This window comes from Notamacropus eugenii, chromosome 4 (assembly GCF_028372415.1).
Source record: "Notamacropus eugenii isolate mMacEug1 chromosome 4, mMacEug1.pri_v2, whole genome shotgun sequence".
Taxonomy (NCBI): Eukaryota; Metazoa; Chordata; class Mammalia; order Diprotodontia; family Macropodidae; genus Notamacropus; species Notamacropus eugenii.
Genome location: NC_092875.1, coordinates 20509983 through 20532324, shown reverse-complemented (window position 1 = coordinate 20532324; position 22342 = coordinate 20509983). Strand labels below are relative to the sequence as shown.

The 22342-nt window shown below is 42.0% G+C and overlaps 1 protein-coding gene across 1 annotated transcript in view; it reads left to right on the top strand.

The window, feature by feature from the left end:
* The window catches only part of MYO18B (myosin XVIIIB), a 339875-nt gene that overhangs the window by 182040 nt on the left and 135493 nt on the right, over positions 1–22342 (top strand). Inside the window, exons 31-32 of the mRNA XM_072600101.1 lie at positions 6267–6371; positions 15378–15530. Of these exons, the coding sequence (XP_072456202.1) occupies positions 6267–6371; positions 15378–15530 (258 nt within the window). The remainder of the gene's footprint in view (positions 1–6266; positions 6372–15377; positions 15531–22342) is intronic.

Below are 22342 nucleotides of genomic sequence, written 5' to 3'. Positions count from 1 at the left end.
GTTGGCAAGAGTCAATTAAAGGCAGGGATGCCGTGCTGTGTGATCATTGCTCTGAATCATTCTGCCAAATTTCCCTTCAAGTCATTGAGAAATAGATGTGTCTGACCCTTCATGACCCCATTTGGAGTTTTCTTGACAAAGATACTAGAATGGTTTGCCATTTTCTTCTCCAGCTCACTTTACAGATGAGGAAATTGAGACCAACAGGGTGAAGTGACTGGCCCACGGTCATGTGATAAAATATGTACCTGCTACAAAGCTGGAAAGCATAGCTAACACCCTCATGATTCTAAAATATTTTGGCAGAACACTGAGCTAAATCTAATAGGATGAAATTTAATAAGGTTAAATCTAAAATCTTACTCAGTTTCAGAAAGTAAACTTCACAAGTGAAAGATGGATGATATATGACTACACAGAAACTCATTTAAAGATCTGGGGTGGGGGGAGAGGGTGGAGTTGGGGTGGGATTTAACCAAATGCAAATTTTCCTGTTAATTTTTGGTTAGATTTATCTAGGTCTGAGATGGATAAATTGAGGTTGCCCATTATTGTAGTTTTAATGTCTATTTCTTCCTGTACCTCATGTAACTGTTCCTTTAATAACTTACATGCTATGCCATTTGGAGCATAGAATTACTGTTACTTCATTATTTATGGTACTCTCTTACCAAAATTCAGTTTCCCTATCTCTTTTAATTAGGTTTTTTTTGCTTTTGCATTGTCCAAGATCATGATTATTACCCCTGACTTTTTTTTTAACTTCATATGAAGCATAAGAGATTCTGTTCCAAGTCTGTGTTTTAACTCTTGAATGTATCTTTCAGTTTAAGTGTGTTTCTCATAAATAACCTATTGTTGGATTCTGGTTTCTAACCCATTCTGCTATCCTTCTATGCTTTATGAGTGAGTTCATACCATTCTCATTTATTGTTATGGTTACAACCATGTATTTCTCTCCATCCTATTCTCTTAAACTTTTCTTCCTCTTTTTTGCCCTGTCCTTTTTTTAAGTTAATTGTGTTTCTAACTAATGCCTCCCTTAATCTACCCATCATGTTATTCCTCACTTTCCCCTTTATTCTTTCCTTTTTTGTTTCCCTTTTGGGTTAGCTGCATTTCTGAACACAAATGTGCTTATGTGCAGTCTTCCTTTTTTCTAACCAATTCAAATGAAAGAGAAGTTCAAATGTTGCCTGCCACCCCCTCAAACTAGTCCTTGTTTCATAAACTCCTGATTACACATCTCATCTATGTGACATTTCCCTCTATTCTTTTCCCCTTACTTATTCTCCCAATGTGTTCCTTTTCCCCATTCTTCCCATTCTTCTTTTAAGATCATCAAAACATAGTAAAATCATTCCCAGGCTCTCTGTCTGATTAGATTCCCAGCATGACCCATGTAGATGATGGAGTTCTGAGAGACCACATATATCATCTACTCATACAAGAATGTATGTAGTTAATCTGGCTTTCTTCCTTATTATTGATCACTCATTTTTTTTATACTCCTTTTGACTCCTGTGTTTTCATGTCAAATTTCATACTCAGCTCTACTCTTTTCATGAGGAATGTTTGGAAGTCCTCTACTTCATTAAAGATCTACTTCCCCTTCCATAGGATAATATTGTTTTTTTCCAGATAGGTTATTTTCGGTTTCAAGTTTATATTCTTTATCTTCTCAAATATAATATGCTTAAACTCTCTGCTTCTTTATGGTGGGGGTTGCTAAATCTTGTGTAATCCTAACTGTGCTTCCTCCTCAGTACTTCTTTCTGGTTGCTTGTAGTAATTTTTCCTTGATCAGGGGATCCTGGATTATGACTATAATATTCCTGGGAGTTTTCATTTTGGGGGATTCTTTAGGAAGTGACCAATGGATTATTTCAATTTCTTCTTTGTCCTCTGGTTCTATGAGATCTTGGCAATTTTCTTTTACAATTTCTTAAAATATGATGTTTAGGTTTTTGTTGTAGTTGTTCATGGCTTTCATATAGTTCAATAATTCTTAAATGATCTCTCTTCTATTTTCTTGGTCAGTTGTTTTTCCTATGAGATATTTCACATTTCATTCTATTTTTAAAAAGACTTTTGACTCTGTTTTATTATTGACTGATGTGTCTCACAGAATCATTAGCTTTTAAGAACTGACCAATTCTAATTTTTAGGGAGTTATTAAGATTTAGTATCTTTTTATATCAAGCAGTTGAGTTTCTTTTTACCTATTTCTTCTACTTCTTGCTTTTGGTTTTTAAAGCCATTTTGGGGACTTTTTTAAAGCTCTTGCTTTAACTCTTCTAGGAATTCTTGCTGGACATGTGTCCAAACTGTACTTTTCCTTGAGGCATTGCTGGTAGATGTTTTTAAGTCATTCTCTTCTTTTGTTTTTCTGTCTTGAGCTCCCTTGTTACCAGATTAGGGTTATTCTTCTGTCTGCTCATTTTTCCAGCCACTTCTTGACTTTAGACTTTATATTAATTCTGGGCTCTGCTCACTTCTGAGGAGAATGTCTAGCCTGAGCTTCTGTGTTTCTCCTCCTGTTGCTTTCACAACTCTGTCTAGAGGCCTGCAATATTTCAGTGCTTTCAAGGTGTGAGCTAGGAGAAGATGTGGTCTACAAGTTCCTGACTCAAGGGTAGGTCAGTTGGCTTGCTCTTGGTTTAGAGTTTTGGTTAGACTGCTGCTGAACTCTGTCACTACTGTCCTGCTGGGAAATTCTGCAGATTCAGAGCAGATGAATTGCTTGTTCCCCTTTGATCTAGGATTCTCACTCTTGTTATTCCACTGCAGGTTTACATGTTGGGCTAAAGACTAGAACTAAGCTCCTGTTCATGGGGTAAAAGCCGCACAGCTATGTTTCTAGAATTTGTTGCTTGCTCAGTACATGTGGCTCATGTTTGTGATTGGTTGCTCTTCTTAGAACTGGAACTGGGTAATGAATAAGAGAGATGCTAAAAACCTCCTGTTCCTGTACCCAGATCTAGTTTAGGGACTCCCTGAGATTTCTTATTGCCCTGATACCCTTTGCCTTGGTGCCCCATCTTGGCCCTCATTTGATCCCTGAGTACTGGAAAGCTTCATGTGCATTCATGGATCGATCCTGTCTCCAATGTCCACAGACATCCCTAAGCTGCCCTGGGCTGAGCAAAATGAATCGCTGTGATATTTTCTTAACTTTCCCAATCAGAAATAAATCTGGTGCATTTTCTAGATTGTTGTGGAGAAGGAATAAAGGGGCTAGGATCAACTGTTTCCCTTTTCTCTACCATCTTGACTCTGCCTCCCAAGTACAAACTCAACATGAATCACTAAGGTACTCTGGTAGTCAAGAAAATGAAAGCAACCGTGCATTAAGAGAAGCTGTACTCTTAACACCCCCTCCCCCCCAGTGCACTGCTCTGTGTCTATTTATGTTCAGTGAAGGGCACTACATCTGTATATTTGTGTCTACATAAATATAGGTATTTAAGTACATACAGACATATGCTATATGCATTCGGGTTTACAAAGCACTTTTCATACAATAACCCCAAGATAAACAACACCTCCTTTATTATTATCCCCATTTTACATGTGAGGAAGCTGAAGCTGAGAGAGGTTAAGAAACTTTTTTGTAATCTTATGATTAGTAACCATCCAAGGCAGGCTTCAAATTCAAGTTTCCTCTAGGATGACCTCTCCTAGGCTATGATGCCTCTCTTGGCTGCAGTAGAAAGGTCAGAGGAAGGAGAGGTCAGTTTGGGTGAATGAGAGAAATGAAGTTCTGGAGGAGGGCTTTGGTAACTGGACCTGATGATCTAGTCTTGTGCCTTGGACATTGTAACAGCAAGGATCCTGATATACACAGGAGGGTCTGTACAGCTTCTTAGATCTGCTTTTTTCAAAGGAAAGCAACTTTTGAGGGGTCAACAATCTACTTTAATCAAGCACATATATCATTCACTTAGCACCTTGAATTTCAGAGAAAATACAAGCAGAGAAATAAAGATCAACAGACAGGGTTTCCAACTGTCTGACCATAAGCAAGAGTCTTATCTGGCACATAAAGCTTCTTCCAAAAACTAAGCCCCCAAAGTAAAACCTCATCTCAGAGTATATATACACTTTTCAGAACCAGAGGGCATGGCAACCCTAGAGAACCAGTGCCTCATTAGAAAGTTACAGAAGGTGTGGGCCTTCCAACAAAAACAAATCTCCTCTAATCAAGCTTTCCTTAATGAGCAGGCCCATTAATAGGTGGGGAAGATCTTTAACTATCATTAGCATTACAGAAGCTCTATGTTTTTATCATCCTAATGCCAACTAGACTTGCCGGAGGAGATGAGCACTGCTCAGTACTGCTCACTGAGTAGTGGCACTGAAGGAATAGTGTAGTATTTTGGGTAAGCACAGAGGAGGAAGGAACAATAGCCCTGAATATAAATAGACGCTGGGTAGTGCACTGATGGAGGTGTTAGAATACAGCTTCTCTTAATGCAAGGTTGCATTCATTTTCTTGACTACCAGATTACCTTGGTGATTCATGTTGAGTTTGTACTTGGGAGGCAAAGTCAAGATGGAAGAGAAAGAGGAAATGGGAACTTTAGCTCCCTCATCTATTTTTCTCCTGAACTTTAGGGTGCAGTGGAAAGACCCCTCTGGATTTGGATTTGGAGTCAAAAGATTTTAACCACATCTGCCACTTGGGACAAATCCTCTTCCCTTCTTTGGGCCTCAGTTTCTTATTCTTTGAAATGAGGGGATTAGATTAAAGATAATCTCTAAAGATAGTTTCATCTTGAAGTCCTATGATCTAATTTGTTAACCTCAAGCTCATCCTGAGTTAAACTGAACTCATTATTTCTTCAACCAAGTTTGCCATCCTTCTGGATTTCTCTGTCTCTGTCATTGGCAAAATCATACTTTCTGAGACCCTGGCTCAAGCCTTGAAGTTGTCCTTGCCATTCCCTTTGCTATGGCCCCCATCATCCAGTTGTTGTATTAGGTTGACTCTTCCTTTATCTCTCATTTGTCCTTTGATTTTTATCCCTCTTCATCTCAGATCCAGACCCTTCCAATAGTCTCCTTTCTTAGTTTTCTTGCTTCTGTCTTCCCAGTTGACCATGAACATTTTTAAGGAGACACTTGTCTGTATAGAACCCTTGCCTCCATGGCAGGAGGCAAGGAATCTGCCAGCCATGTCCACAGGCCTCTCTGGCTTTGGGTTTTGCTAAATTTGTTCATTTGTGGGAAGGATGCATCCATCAGGTTAGAGAAAGGGGTGCGGACAAGGAGGAGAGGCTACTATTTTCTGGGCAAGGGAGGGGGTGCTGAGCCTATCCCAGGCTTGGTTAGGCATTTGACAGATGGGTGGCACCATTACTGTCAGGGCCCTGACCCTGGCAAAAACAGCCAGTATTGCATCTCAATCCACTCCCAGACAAAGCTTCTGTAGTCCTGTCATTCTGTCATTCCTGGGGAAATAATAATAGATGGACTTTTAGCAGGCAGCCTCATTCATCACTGTGAAAGGATTTCTCTAGGCCTCTGTCTGCTTTTGGGGCCTGTCTCCTCACACACTCACTGACTACTTAGTGTAGACTGGCCTCAAGTCACCTCTTCAAGAAGGACAATGTACTTTTAGCCTGAGAGCGGAACTGTACCTGGTGATTTCATATCCAGGCAGGGAGTAAAAACATGGCTTGGAGAGGATGTATAATGAAGCAAGGCACCTTTCCTTCCTTCCTTTCTCCCTCTCTCCCTCTCTCTTTCCCTTCTTCCTTTCTTTTTCTTTCTTTCTCTCTCCTTCCTTCCTTCCCTTCTTCCTTTTCTTCCTTCTTTCCTTCCTTCCTCTTTCTCTTTTCCTTTCTCTCTCTCTTTCTTCCTTCCTTCCTTCCTTCCTTCCTTCCTTCCTTCCTCCCTCCCTCCCTTCTTTTTCTTCTTTCCTTCCTTCCTTCCTTCTTCCCTCCCTCCCTTCTTTTTCTTCCTTCCTTCCTTCCTTCCTTCCTTCCTTCCTTCCTTCCTTCCTTCCTTCCTTCCTTCCTTCCTTCCTTCCTTCCTTTCTTCCTTCCTTCCTTCTTCCCTCCCTCCCTTCTTTTTCTTCTTTCCTTCCTCCCAATTTAGAGGTCATCTAGTCTAAATGTCTCATCCATCCATCCACATATGTATTCATCTATTCCTTCCACGAGTATTTAGCACCCATTTTGTGCTCAGAATTATACTGAAAATCAAGATTTGGATCCACGTCCTGTGGTCACCTGCCCTATTATTTCTCCTTATGTGCACAGTTACGGCAGCTAGAGATGCAGTTGGAACAGGAAAGTGAGGAGAAGAAGATGGTCCTCCATGAGAAGCAGGATTTGGAAACCCTCATTGCGACACTCTGTGAACAGGTAAATCAAGGGGAATCATCCTTTGCTGTGGGGAGTTCCTTCTGGCCATGAGCCAGGATGACTGAATGCCCTGCTCTCCTACTTAGCAATCACAATAAGATAAAATAAAATCTGAGACTCCTTTCACTAACACAGATTGCAGCCCGTCTGACTTAGTTGATAAAGCTAAGGGAATTATGTTTGTCAAGGTGAAGTTACTTGTCCTCCAGGGTCACATGTGAGTGTGATTGTCAGAGTCAGGATTCAAACCCGCCAAGCACTTTACCCATCATTCTGTGAGGCCCATAATTATAATAATGACAGCATCCACACCCATAACTGATTTGTGTTTAGTCCAATCCCCTCATTAAAATCAACAAACCACTTTAACATTTACAAAGCAGTTTAATTACACCATCTCTTTTGAGCCTTAGGGCAGCCTATTGAGGGGGTCATCAGGCTCCTTTTACAGATAACTGTGGCATTTTTAAAGGTTTGAGAGACATAATTTCTGCGTAATTTAATCATTTTATTAATAATGGCAGCATTTCAATGAAAGGATTGCCATTTGGCCACGATCAGAGACAATCATGGCCATGGGTTCTGGCTCATATGCCCTTCTGGAAGAGGCATTGTCTCCAGGGTGGCAATCAACTCTGATTGGTTAACAATTAATGAGAGAATGAATATTACAATGAGGGGCTGGATCTGAATTCTCATTATGTCATTTAGTTCTTAGTTAACCCTAGCCTTGGGGAATCTATTTAAATCTATTTAAAGAATTTATCCTCACCCAAACCTGAGAGGAACACAGTGGCTGCCCCTCTTGGGGGATCCTGATGGAGAAGGTTAGCTATATTGGGAAATCTGAATCTCCCCAAATCATTGGTTATTAATAATCACTTCTCTCATAGCTAAAGTTCAGCTAACTGGGCTTGCTTATACATGCCATTCCATCTCCAGCCTCCATGCTTTTACCCTGGCTATCCTCCACCCCTAGAATGCTGTCTTTATTCCCTCAGTCTCTTGAAAGCCCTACCTTTGCTGAAGGGTCCATTCATGAGCCATATTCCACAGAAAAGACATACTGACTCCCTCAGCTGTCAGTGACTCACCTGGGGCTCCATTCACTGAGTGACTTTATTCTTATTTATTTACCAATGAGCATGTCATGTTGATTGTCATTAACTTGCATTCCTACCCACATCCATTCAATAGACACAGTTGAGGGTCTTTCTGAGTTCAGGTCTCTGAGAAATACAAAGACAGTAGAATGATGGCCAACCTTGAAGCCAGGAACCTAGGTGTGAATCCTGACTGTTGCTTACTAGCTGTGTTAGCAAACCACTTAGCCTCTCTGGGCCTCAGTTTCCCTCATCTATAAAAATGAGGAGGTTGGGCTCCATGGCCTCTAGAAACCTCTACAGTCTGATCCTAGGATCCTCTGAAGGCTGATTTAGGTGCTAACTTCTCCATGAAACCCACTTTTCTCCATCTGAAAGTGCTTTTCCCTCCTTCACCTTTCCCTAGAGTGTGCTGTCAGTCATCAAATTTGGGAACCAAGGCAGTCAATAGGACATTAGGTTGAACCTTTGGAGAATGAGGAGGCAACACCCTCCTTGTCCCCTGTTCTGATCAGATACCATTGAATTGTTTGGTTCTGAGCACCATGTTTTGAGAAGGCCTGGGATGGTCAGTGTGGAGAAGAGAAACCTTGGTGAGAAATTGACAGCTGTCTTCAAGTATGTGAAGGGGCTGCTCCATGGAAGAGGGATTGAAGTGTTTTTACTTTGACCCAGATGGGCAATGGGTGGGATGTGTGACTCTTGCCTCAGGCACTTCCTAGCTACGTGGCCCTGTGCAAGTCACTTTGCCTCTGTTTGCCTCAGTTTCCTCATCTATAAAATGGGGATAATCCCAGCACCCAGTGCACACTTAGATGACATAATTTGCACATTAGATGACAAAATACAGGTAGAGTGTTTTTTGGACCTTCAAATGCTGTTAAAAATGAAAGAGATAATTCTTGCTTTTGTCTTGTTATCTGCTATTCCTATGGCCTGGTGGCAATTCTTTGCACATGACACTCTATCTCCTTTCTCCATGCCTTTGGACAGGCTGATGCCCACATACGAAAGAGAGTCCCTCCTCATCTCCATCTCTTGGAATCCCTCACTTCCTTCCAAGCTCAGTTTAAGGGGCTTCTCTACAAAGTCATTCCTGCTCAACCTAGATGCTAATGACTCCCCCTTGCAAGTTCTCTTTTATTTGTTTTATGTCTTATGTAGTTATATTGAACAGATTGTCTCTCAAATAGAATATGAGCTCTTGGAGGGAAGACTTTCATTTTTGTCTTTGACTCTCCAGTACCTAGCAGAGTGCATAGAAGGTGGCACTGTAAATAGAGTGCTGGACTTGGAGTCAAGAAGACCTGAGTTCAAATCCCACATCAGATACTTATGAATTGTGTGACCCTGGCAAGTCACCTAACCCTGTTGGCCTCAGTTTCCTCATCTGTAAAATGAGCTGGAGAAGGAAGTGATAAACCATTCCAGTATTTTTGCCAAGAAAACCCCAAATAGGGTTATGAAGAGTTGGACACAGCCAAAATGACTGAAAGACAACAACAGCAAATTGGTTGTTGTCCTTTGCCTTCGAAGAGAACCCAAATGATGTCACCATTGTAAAGTGAAATTTCAGTGTGTTTGGCTATAACTGATCAGACCAATATAAGCTAGGAATGCTCTACCACATTGGGCACAGATAGTCCATATGAAATTTGGGGTGGATTTCCCTGCATTTACTTTGTGCTGTCTCAATTCTGCTTTGCTCAAAGAGCACAGCACCCTTTCTGATGTGGGCACGCCATGCTGAGCACTCCTGTGCCTGTGTCTCCCATGTTGCATGGTCAAATCCAAAGTTCTTGAGAGAGACCTTGAGAGTGTCCAAATTTAATATTTGTTGAATGATTGTTAGCAATAGTATTTTTGAAACATTTCTGTTAGAAATGTCTGAAATGAAAGTAGTCTGTTCTTAAAAGAGTATGTTCTAGCTGTATGGAAAATTCATTTCTGTGGAATCAACCCACCAAAAATCATTTATTGTGCACCTACTATATTCTAAGCAATGTGCTAGGCACTGGGGATAGAACACAGTGCTCCCCACCAATACCAGGTGGGGACTTTTCTGTATTTGAGAATACTTGGAAACTCTCCAGTGAAAGGTACTTAACAACCACATTAAATTTACTTGTCTCAATATTAAATGGTGTATGAGCTGACAATCTTTTCACAAAACAACACTAATCATCATTCAGATTTATTGGGTAATTATTCACCAGCTTTGTCAGATTTTGAATCTTTCTGCCATAAAATGAAAATCTGCAGAATGGCATTTATTTCCCATTAACCTAATGAGATTCTCTCCCTCCCCCTTCTAATCCATTGGGGAAGAACAGTGGTGACAATGACTTTGGTAGCCTTGTGGCAGTTGTTAGCTGTTAGGTTATCTCTGGATAAGAGGAGACGCTAACCACAATTAAAGACCAGCGTTGCCCTAGTCCTTCACAGCAGGGCAATAGTAGGATTTTGGACTACTGATAATGGGCTTGTCACTCATCCCATACTGTCCATGGTACTGAAATTAATGTTAGAGTCATTTATATAACCTGATATCATAGGAGCAGAGGTTTAGAGCTAGAAGGGGTCTCTGAGGCCATTTTATTTTTTAGGGGGAAAAAATAAAAGACTCAGGTCAAAACAGGTTCAGTGAATTGCCCTTGAGAAGTATGGGGAAGGCCTAGTTCCCTTGACTCCAAACAGTCCTCATTTCTTTATATCTCACTATCCTGTATACAAGTACTGGAAAGTTCTTGATAATATTCTGAGAGAGACATAGGATCGATGCTACTCACCTGTAGGATGACAGAAAGATGAGTAGGGCCCACATTTGCTAGACAACTTGTAGGTGACTTAGGAAGGGAGGGATCTTCAACTATCAATCAGTCAACAAGCTTTTATGTAGCACCTGTTATATTATAGGCTAAAAGTGGTCTCTGCCATCAAGGAACTTACATTTTACATGTGACTTCTCTTCATTTTCTATGTTCTATGGTTGTGGCCATAGTGGCTGCCTCTTGTTTCATCCCATTGAAACACAGTATCACCAAATCTCCTTGTTGGAAAGGGACTGTAGTGGTCTACCTGGCCCAACTTAAACCTCAGCAATGCTCCCCCCTCTACAGCACTCCGAGTGAAGGTTTATGTGGCCTTTACCTGAAGAAGCCCTATTTACCTTCCAAGGTAGTCTTTCTACTTTTGGATAGCCTTTGTTTTATTTTTCTTTCCCCATTGCCATTAATTTTCAGTTGGTTTCTTGGCAATTGACCCATCAATCTTGTGGACTTTTGGTATTTCCTATTAGGTTCAGTCCAAATAACCCATCTCCTAGACATTTCCTGATCATGTATTTCTCAGGGTCTGGTGCTGCCTAGGCATTGGCAATACTTCATGTGACTACTGGAGAGTAATCAGGTGACAGAGACAGGATGGAGAAGCCCAAGGCCAGCTGTTTTTTTGAATCTCAGTACCTAGCAGAGTACCTGGTACACAGAAGGTGGCACAGTAGATAGAGTGCTGGGCCTGGAGTCAGGAAGGCCTGAGTTCAATTCCTACCTCAGACTAGCTGTGTGACCCTAGGCAAATCACTTAACCCTGCTGGTCTCAGTTTCCTCATCTGTAAAATGAATTGGAGAAGGAAATCACAAACCACTCCAGTATCTCTGTCAAGAAAACCTCAGTGGGGTTGACTGGGGTAAGAGGCCACCAGAGCTGGAGAAGAAATCTAGATCTCCATCCAGCTCCTTTAAGCTAGTGTAGAAATACATTTTTCTTAACCTGGGGTTCATGGGCCATGGATAGATTTCAAGGAGTATGCAAACTTGGATGGGAAAAGGATTACATCTTTATTTTCACTGACCTCTAACAAATGTAGTATTCCCCAAAATTAATTAAAAATATTATTCTGAGAAAGTTTCATCTAACTGGCAAAGGGGTCCATGGCATGAAAAAGGTTAAAAAGCCTCACCCTAAACTAAAGTACATTCCAGGAATTCATTGATAAGACTATTAAAGCAGTGTCTGGAGTGCTGGATTGAGAGTCAGGGGTTCAAGTCTTAGCTCTGCTGCTTAACAACTAAGACCTGGGATAAGACACTTTAGCCTGTTTCCTTTTCTGCAAAATGAGGAGGATTGGATTAGATGACTAACCACTATACCAACTGCAGATCTATGATTCCATGTCTCCACATACCCTCTGACCTACCTTGATACATGAGAAAAGAGAAAGAAAGAAAGGAACGGTATCCTTGGGGTCACCTCGGCATCTCTCCAGTGCCCATGACGTATCACCCCTAATCCAGAGCTTTTTTCTCCAATCATCCCATGCTTGGTGGAGATACTTGACAGAATATTAGCTACTTGAGGACAGGGGCTGTTTCCTTTTTGAATTTGTCTCCCTCGTGACTAATACAGAGTCAGGCACATAGTATGTGCTTAATAAGAGTTTGTTGAAGTGAGTTACCTTGAATTAGATGGCATTAACGTGAAGCCCAAGAATGATTGAGAACTGAATTGCTTTCCAGGTTGTTAGCAGATTTTAGTCAAGTAAGAACCAGACATGTCTTGTCTATTTTCTGGGAGTTTTGCTTGTTGAAAAAGCCTGTCAGTTTCTTCCCCAAAGCAGTTTAAGTTCAGACTGACAGAAAGCCTCAGGGCTAGGTGAATTAGAGAACTGCACAGAATGGAGGCACAAGGAGCTCACTGCTCGGGTACCAGCACACAGGCATCACTCCTTTTCAAGTCTGGCTTGGTTGGCTGCTGTCCCACTCTCCCTGCTCTCCTCTAACTCCTTAGATGTTGAGGAATGTGGGCTCTAGTTTCTCTCAGAGTTGCTAATGTGGACGCCTTTAAGCCAGCTCCCCTGGTTCTCTGAAAAAAGCCCTCATCTGGCAATATTTAGCCTGGCCCTCCTTTCCCACCCCCCAGCCCCCACCTCCACCCCCATGCTGCAGTCTCTAATGAGCAGGCTCTGTCTCTGAGCTGTGGAAATGCCCTGGCACCTGGCAGTAATAATGAAAAGCCACTGTCTGGGTTCCTCTGCCCCACAGCATCTTCTCACTCATCTCCTTCCACCTCTGGTTGGTCTTTGTCAGTAACCTTGGTAACAGTGGCATGGATGTGGAATGGGGTAAGCCATCTCTCTAGCAAGGCCCCTGTAAGGTTTCTTCTGCGGTGTCTGAGTAATAACAGTGATAACAGTGCTCCATGTTTGCAGGACTCTAAGACCTTAAATATCTGGGGCCAGGATTTACTTTCAGGAATGGAAGCAGCCATGTCTGTTAAACTCCCTTTGCAGAAATGAGCTCATTTGCAAATCAGCCAGCCCGTCTGCACATTGGTCACTGGGGCCTACTGAAGTCCACGGAAACCTATGATTCAGGGCTTCAAAAACAATATGGCGGCCTAATCACAGACAATCTAGGTTCCAGGCACCATTTGACACTTATTATCTCTATGATCTTGAGGGGAAAGCAAAAGAGGGCAAGCACTAATTAAGCATCAGTTAACTTCCCAGGGAATGGTGCTAAGCGCTTTACAAATATTATCTTATTTGATCCTCACAACACCCATTTAGGTACAGACGAGAAAACTGAGGTAGATAATGATTTGCCCAGGGTGACAAAGTGCCTGAGGCTGGATTTGAACTCATCTTTCTAATTTCAAGCCCAGCATTCTATCCAAGGAAAACATAAATCATATAGAGTAAAGCCCCAATTTACACTCCTTTAAAATGAAGATGATAAAAAAGGAATAGTAGAAAGAGAAAGTGGGATATGAAGTCAGAAAACCTGGATTTGAACTGTGATTCTGCTCCTTATTAACTGTGTTACTGAAGGTCATTTAATCTCTGACCTTTGTCAAATGAAGGGGTTCAACCATCTGGTCTCGAGTTCCTTTCTAGACTCACATTTTGACCTTCTAGTACTTGTTCCTTCCTCCCAAGTTTGTGGGGAGGAATACGAATCTGAATAATCCTTTCTAAAGGAGAGCTAATGATAATGACAAAGAATTTCATAGAGTTAAAAACCTGTGTATTTCCAAATAAAAAAACAATAAGAAAAATAAGAAAAACACTGTGTATTTCCAAAGTGAATTAAAAAAACCTTAAGTTAATAATGAATTAGGTTGATGCATTTGTTTTGTTAGAAGAAATTATACCCTTCCTGCTACGAAAAAGGATTCATGGCAGCAGAGATAATGAATTTTAGAAAGAAATAAATTTGTTTTAAAAACAAACAAAATTTCATTGCTTTAACAGAAAAAGAGCCTGTTTTATTAACTTAATTGTTTTTATCTCGTTTTTTCAGCTCTGTTAAAGTGTTGGTTTTTTTAAAATAAGAATCATAAGCATATACAAGTGCATAAAAATACCATAAGTCATGCATCATGTTTTTCTTCACATGTGGAACCTGATGTCTAATTAGTTGACTGTATCTGGGGGGGCTGATGTGTCAAAGCCATTACAGTGATCATAAAAAGTCCCCTTGCATCAAAGGATCCATCTTCGAACACCAGCTGTGAGACTTACTACTTGCATGACCCTGGGCAAGTCACTCAACTAGAGAAGTGGATCTCTGTTTATTTGTTAGAGAAGAGGGTTAAACTTGAGGACCTCTCAGAAACTCTATGAAGGAAGGAAAGAAAAAGTATTTATTAAGCTACTACTGTGTGCCATGCACCGTGTAGGCACTTTATAATTAGTATCTCATTTTATTCTGTGAGATAGGTACTGTTATTTATTATCTACATTCCATAGATAGGGAAACTGAGGCAGACAGAGATTGAGTGACTTGCCCAAGGTCACACATCTAGGAGGTGTCTGAGACTGGATTTGAGCCCAGGTCTTCCTGACACTCACTCTGTCTGCTATACCACCACTCAATGACCTCATCCCCTATGACCCAATAAGCCAGTGTTTGGTGGTGTTTCCTTAGTGCCTTTCCCTTTCTTATGACAAAAGCCATTATACTCTTGGGTTGGCCCAGTTGGAGAAGACTGATTTGTACAGATGAGCCCAAGGAATGGACCGGCTTAATTCATAGGCTCAATTTATTTTCAGGAACTAGGGTATTCCATATGGGTGGATGTGTTCCACCCACTACGTCATATAGAATAGAGCCTCAGCCTCAGAGCTGGAAAAGATGGTGGCAGCCAGTAGGAGCCAATACAAATATGAACAACATCCCCAACAAGTGAGCCCAGGACTTTTTCTCCAAGTCTTCCAGTGAAAAGGCCCTTCCCCTTTTCCTCATCTCCCCCTCCCTCTCATCTCCTCTTTCCCTTCTCCCAGGCAACATGTCATAGCCAGCCTCCATGCACTTGAACAGTGATTATAGTCCTCTGTTCATGATAAACATGTGGCATGATGAACATCATGATAACCTTCCTTCATTGCTCTAATAATGTGTCACTTCCTCGAGGAAGCCTCTCCTTTGAGAATCTTTCTCTCTCTCTTTCTTCTCAAATTACTTTGTAATTATGGATCTCTATACATATTATATCCCAACTACCTTTCCCTTGAGGGAAAGGACTATTTAGCATCATGGGATTTTAGATTCAGAGCTAGAAAGGACCATGGCTATATTACAACCCACTCATTTTCCTTCAGAGCAAACTGAGGCCCAGAGGGCTTCAGTGACTGGCTCAGAGTCACACAGCTACCAGGTTAAGGATAGACTTGGGCTTCCGAACAAAGTCTTCTAATGCCAAACCCAGCACTTTTCCCACTACTTAATTTGTGTCTCTATATTCCCAGGATCTTATGTGCACATAGTAGGCCTTTAATAAACGGAATAAATGATCATCATAGGCTAAGGCACAGTTCAAATTAAGGGACTCTGCTTAAGTAATGAACTCCTGGTACTTCTGGCTTCCATTCAAGGTTAACTTGTATGCCTTGGGTCTCCAGATTGGTCATCGAGACTTTGACGTAGAAAAACGCCTCCGCCGTGACCTGCGGAGGACCCATGCACTCCTATCTGATGTGCAGCTTCTCCTGTCAAACATTGAAGACTCCCAGACAATGGTCAGTAAGGAAGAGCTAGAGAAGGTTCATATTAAGGTAAGCCATATTGGAGCTCTGGGACCATCAAGCTTTACATCAGTGTCCTGAATGAAACCATGGAGGGCACCCTCATCAAATGTGCAGATGATTCAAAGCTGGGGAAAATGGCTAAGATATGTGATTGTAGAGTCCAGATTCAAAGGTCTTGGCAGGCTAGAGTCATAGATTGAATCTAATACAATGAATTGTATTAAGATTTTAAAAAAATCAGCTGTATGGGAGGGGTGGGATAGGACAAAACAGGGAAATTCACATGGAAGATGACATGACTATAGGAGGTCTTGAGAGCTTCATTGGAGAGCTGGGAGGAACGTTAGAGGCCATCAAGTTTAACCCTCTCATTTTATAAGTGAGGCAACTGAGCTTCAAGGTACTTTAGGACTTTGCCTAAAGTCACCTAGACAAGTGGCAGCTCAGAGTCACCAAGACATCAGGTGGCATCTTGGGCTATATGGTCTAGAGGCAAAGGGTCCAGGATGATCAAGGTGAAGAGGAGGGTCCCACTGCCCTCTACCCTTGTCAGTCCACTCTGGAGTCCTGTGCTCATTGTTGGGCCCCCAGAGCTGGAACCTATCCAAGAGAAGATGGTGAGGTAGTGTGGAACAAGGGAAAGGGTGCTGGGGATCTGAGTTCTAATCCTGCCTTTGTCAATTGACCTTGGACCTCAGTGATCCTCAGTTTGATTATCTGGAAAAGAAGATGGCTGTACTAGATGTCTTCTGAGGTCCCTTATATCCCTATATCAGGGGTTATTAGACTTGTTTATGGCATATTCCCTAGTGAAACCCCTGAACCCCTTCCCAGAATAATGGTTTTTAAATGCAGAAAATAAAATACATAAGATGACACAGGAAAACATTTTTATTTAATAAAGTTATCAGGATATGAACACAAAAACCAACAAGTATATGGGCTGAAAGTAAAGAGCTCCTCCATCTGTAGTCCTGTGATCTACAGTCATGGGAACCAGTTGAAGGAAATGGGATTTTTTTAGCCTGGAGAATAGAAGAAGTAGATGTTAGGGAATGATTCACATCCTCAAATACTTGATGGATTGCCATGTGGAAGAGGGGGGTTAAATTTATATCATCTGGTTCCAGAGGAGAGAACCAGAAGCTGTGGGCTAACCATTTGTCAAGAATGTCATAAATGGGATTCATGTTTAAAGATAATGTTGGACTCAAAGACCTCTGTGGTCCGTTCTAACCCTCAAAGTCTGTGGGTTCAAGTCAATCCAATAAAATAAACCAAGTGCCTGCTATGCATGAGGCACTATGCTAAGTACTGGGGATACAAAAGAGAAAAAGAGTCTTTGAACTACAGAGGCTTATAATCTAATGAGAGAAGGACTTGAGGATCCAAGTTCCAATTCTGCCTTTGTCCATTACTGACTGTATGACCTTTGACAAATTGCTTAACCTCACTCATCACTGAGGAAAGAAGACAGTTGTCTGGTTGTCAACATACAAAATAAAATGAAAAAAGGGAGGGGAGGGACTTACCAGGGAGACCATGGAGTGGGAAGAAGATGTCCTATGGAGCTGAAACCAAGCTGAGCTGCTGATGCAATATGGAGAGTTACCTGGGTATCCTTTATAAAGGAAGGTTTGTGGAGGAAATTACCATTCCTCCTTTAAGTCTTCCAGTCAAAGGAGGGGCAGCTAAGGGAGCTGAGGTAAGGTAGAGTATCAAACTCTGAGTCAGTCTCTATAGTGATGAGACATCTGGTGATCAACTTATCCCAGGGTGGGGTGGGTGCAGCACGATTTTCAGTGGAATCAAGCTAAGAGGAGATGCTAATGAAAAGGGGGGAATTATCAGGGTCATTGGAAAGTGGGGACAGGCTCTGACTGAGTGTGCTCAAATACTTCCCTGACTCTGTGATCTGATTGATCAGATGTTCCCTCCAATGATGCAAACCTACCCATGCCTTCCCTTGCTGGGTGACACCTGTCCATGTCCTCTCATAGATTATTCACTGGGAGTCTACCCAATGTTGAGATGAGTTGAATGAAGTGGTTTAGTGTAAGAGAGGGAAAAAACCTTCCTAACAATTTGAGTTATCTGAAAATGGAATGGAGAATCTTGTCAAGGAGTCAAGTTCCTCATCATTGGAACGTGACAAGAAATTTGGGTTGTAGAGTGAATTCAACAATAGTGTGTATGATTGGACTTAGCTCTCTTCCAATTCCAAGTTCCCATGAGCCAAAGACAGTCCTCAGAAACTCTGGGACAAATTGTGCTCGGAGGCAGACGGCACAATAGGTGGTTGATGAGATGGGACACTGAAATTTGAACTGGTTCCTGTCAATTGGTTGTTGGTGTGCTTATCTAAGCATGAAGAATGTCAGAGTGAAACATCAACTCTGTAATGAAGTATCCTCCAGGAATCATAGATTTTGAGATAGAAGGGACCTTGGAGGTCACTTATTACAGTCTGCTCATTTGCCTGAATTCTCCCATGTAGGAAGGAAGAAGTTGATTTGGGATTCATACTAGGTCCTCTAACTCCAGAGCAGGATTTTCCCCATTGCTTCACTTACAGATAACTAGATTCAGAAGCAGAAAACCAAATTTTATTCCAATTCTGACTCTGTTCTTGGCTATGTGATGTAATGCCTATGTGACCTTGGATAAATCACTTTCCCTAAGGACTAAGTTTCCTCATCTATGAAATTAAGGGGTTGGATTAAAATATCTCCAGTTTTAATATTCTATGAACTCATGGAGCCTCATAGGTTTGGTCCAAATACTCATCTTCCCTACACATATAGACTCTTTAATTAAATTAACAAAATTAGTATGAAAGATTCTAGTCCTGTCTCTGACACATACCAGCTGTGGGACCTTGGGCATTCCTGGGAACTCTCTAAGGCTTTAGAATGCAGAACAAGAGTTGGTCTCTAATGGTAGAAGGAGTCTGCTCCCTGGGAGCACCCAGAACCCATGGAATCACATGAGAAGACGTTCAGCTTGATTTGTCCTTCTTTCTCATCTCTCTTTCTCCAGTCTCTTGTTGACCCCTCCTGACTTCATGTCTTCTGGGCTTTATGCATTGCCTACAAGTATCCCAACTCATTTTTTGGCTCTCCTCTCCCTTTAATGGGACCTTGCCATCTCTTTGTGGCTCTTCTGTCCTTCCCATTAGCTCAACCAACTGGCTCCAGATGGCTTTTGGCCTGGCACATTTACAGACAGAGAAATTTCTACCCCCCTCCTCTTCTCATTTCCTGTTTTTCTCCTTGTCCCCTTAACTCCTTCCTCTCCCCTACTTTCTCTTCCCTTTCCTCCTCCCCTTCCTCTTCCCTTTGTTCCTCTTTTCTCATCTTTCTTCTTTTGTCCTTCTCCTTCCTTCTTCTTCTTCTCTTTCCTTCTCTTCCTCTTCTCCCCAAATCATGGTATGATGGAAAGAGTGGTGGATTTGGAGTCAGAGGATTCAGGCTCTACTTCTGTGTGACCTTGAGTAAGTCACTTCAAGTTTCTGGTCCTGAGTTTCCTCATCTGCAAAATGAGGGAAGTTATACTAGATTCCCTTTCAGCTCAGCTCAGAATCCTCTGCCCCACCTCAACCTTAGTGTCTTCTTGTTTAAAATGAGGGTTTGGACTAGATGGTTTCAGAGCTCATGCTTGAAGTAAATGCTTTGCAGATCTTTTATCATTAAATAACTTCATATCTGGTCATCACCTAAGGTATCTTCTTACTCCAAGTCATAGAATCGTAGATCTGGGACTAGCAAGGACCCTGGAACTTATGCACCTCATTTTACAGTGGATCCTCCCCCTCCTCCTCCTTGCCTAGCTTCTGTCTTCCTCTCACTCTGTATCCCCTTCTCCTCTTCCTTGTACCTTTCATGCCTATCATTGGGACAGGGGCTGTCTCCCTTCCTTTGGTTCAAAATCTCATCAGCCCCTTGGATACAGGCCTGTCAGGGCCAAGCTGCTTCTGCATATAGCCCCAGGATGTAGCCAGGCCTGGCAGCTACATTCATCACTGCGCAGCTCTAATGCGCACTAGTCCATCACGGGTCTAATTAATAATTAAATAGAGAGAGAAAGAGTAAGCAGGCTGAGCTGCCTACAGTGGCCAGAAGCATTTCTCCCCCTGTAGTAAAGCAGAGGTGGTGGATTGCATCAGGAAACAAATAGGGCTGCTTGTCTAGAATTGGATGGAGGGCAAGAGCCCCATTTTTGAAGTCTGAGGATGTTGGCTTGAATCCAGGCCCTGCTGTTTTCTGGATATAATACTGCCTCAGATGCTTATCCTAGAGCAAGTCATTTCAGTGCCCTTTTCTTTCACCTGTAAAATGAGGGGGCTGGAGTGGAGTAGGGGATGATGTGATTGAACCTGCATTTTTAGAAAATCACTTCAGCGACTGAATGGAGGTTGGGCTAGAATAAGGAGAGACCTGAGGCAGGCAGACCCTCGCCTCCAGTAGCTATTGTAATAATCTGGGTGTGAGGTGATGAAGGTTTGCCCCAGAGGAGTGGCTGTGTCAGAGGAGAGAAGGGGGCACGTTTAAGAGATGCTGCAGAGATGAAATTAATGAGAGAAGCTGTGGAGGTGAAATTGATGAAAGATGCTGCAGAGATGAAATTGACAAAGGATGCTGCAAAGATGAAATTGATGAGAGATGCTACAGACGTGAAATTGACAGGCCTTGACACCATATTGGATATGGGGCATGAGAGATAGTGAGGAGTCCAGGTTGATTCTGAGGTTGTGTGACCTAGGGCACTGGGAGGATGGTGGTGCCCTCTACATTAATAGGGCAAGCAGGAGGTGGGGAGGGTTTAAGGAGGAAACATAAAGACTTCTGGTTTTGACATATTGGGTTTAAGATATCTACTGGAATCCAAATCAAGATGTCTGAGAGGCATTTTTGTTGTTAAATTATTTTTCAGTTGCATCTGTCTCTCCATAACCCTATTTGGGTTTTTCTTGGAAGATACTGGAGTGGTTTGCAATTTTCTTCTAGAGTTCATTTTACAGATGAGGAAACTGACGCAAACATGATTAAATGACTTCCCCAGGGTGACACAATTACTAGTAGTAGTTGTCTGAAGCTGGATTTGTACTGGGATCTTCTTGATTCTAAGCTCAGTGCTCAATCCACTGATGTAATAATAATAAATAACAATAATAAAAATAGCAATAGCTACATTTATATACAGTTGATATACATCATTTATATAGTACTTATGTTTGCCAGGTGCTTTACATTTGATCCTCACAGCAGCCCTGGGAGGTAGGTGCTATTATTATCCCCATTTTACAGATGAGAAACTGAGGCAGGCAGCAGGGGAATAACTTGCCCAAGGTCACACAGCTAGTAAGTATCTGAGGCTGGATTTGAACTCAGGTCTTCCTGACTCTAGGTCTGACACTATCCATTGTGATACCAGAATATGAACCCAAATCCTTTGACTTCCATGCTGGTGCTCTCTTTATTTACTGTATTGATAGGTGGGGAGACCCTATAGGCAATTGTTATAAGGGTCCTTCTATATTATCTGGGCTAATCCCCTCATTTTATGGATAAGGTGAGGTTCAGAGAATGGACATAATTTGGCCTTCAAGGTCCCACACCTGAGTTGTAGAATCAGTAGAGTTCTAATCCAGAAACTTTAATGGTCCAAATTAGCCTTCATTGCATTACTCTGCTGGCAGGATCCTCCTCAGGGATCACTCTTCTCCCATTTAGAGTCATAGGGACATTGGAGACCATATAGTCCAACCCCCTATCCCTCTGCCCATTTTACAAAGGAAGAAACTGAGGCCCAGACTGAGAAAGTGAGTTATCAGATCACCCAACAGGTGGGACTTAGCAGAGCTGGGCTTATAACCCCCAAATTGCCTGATCCTAGATCCTGAGCACTGTATTCATCCTTCCCCTCCCCAGAGAAGACTCACGAAAAGAAAAGCCTGTATTTTGGAGGCATCATTCAGAGGCAAATACAACATGGTTCAAGACTCTGCTCCCAGGGAATCCTGGTCCCTCATGAAATTGACTGGAGTGGAAATAGAGTTCCCTGCTTTGGACTTGGGAGTGGCAGGGACTTTTGTTCTTCCTCTGATGCCCATCAAAGGGTACCTGTAGCCTTCACTTTGGGCTTTGGTTGTCATGGAAATACTGGTGGAGGAGGGGACAGGGGAGAGTTTGCACTTGTTCCCAACCACATGTTTCCTGCTTTCCAGGGAGGGTGGGAATTGAATAAAGCAGGGGCTCTTCACACTGGGAACAGTGTTTGTGGGGGTTTTTTTCTCCCTCACCTGGGAAGGAGACCTTAGGTGAGATATCTTTGTCTGGTCTAAAGGATTCAATACTTTTCTTTGTTGGAACAGGTTTCCTCTTTATGGTCAGAATATGATCACTAAGGATGGGCTGAGCCTTGGAAACACACTTCAATTCTAATCAAGTGTATTAAGCTCCTGCTGTGTGTCTAGCATTGTGTATGCTGCTGGGAATAAAAAGACAAAAGAAAAAATTTCCCTCCTGGTCAAGGGATCAAACGTGTTCAAATTAGCAATGATAATAATATTGTTTTAGTGCTTTGGGGTTTATGATACCCTCTACATATATTATTTCATCCCTCTGATGCCCCTGTGAAGTAGATACTAATATTATTCCTGTTTTGAAGATAAGGAAATTCATTCTGAGAGGTTAAGTGACTTGCCCAGAGTCACACAAATAATTTGAGGAGGGAGAGGGGGACAACTTGGGGTGGGGTAGTGGGTGACCTGTGAGCTGAGCCTTAAATAAGGCTTGGGATTTTAAGAGTAGAAGTAAGAAGGAGGACATTCTAGGCAG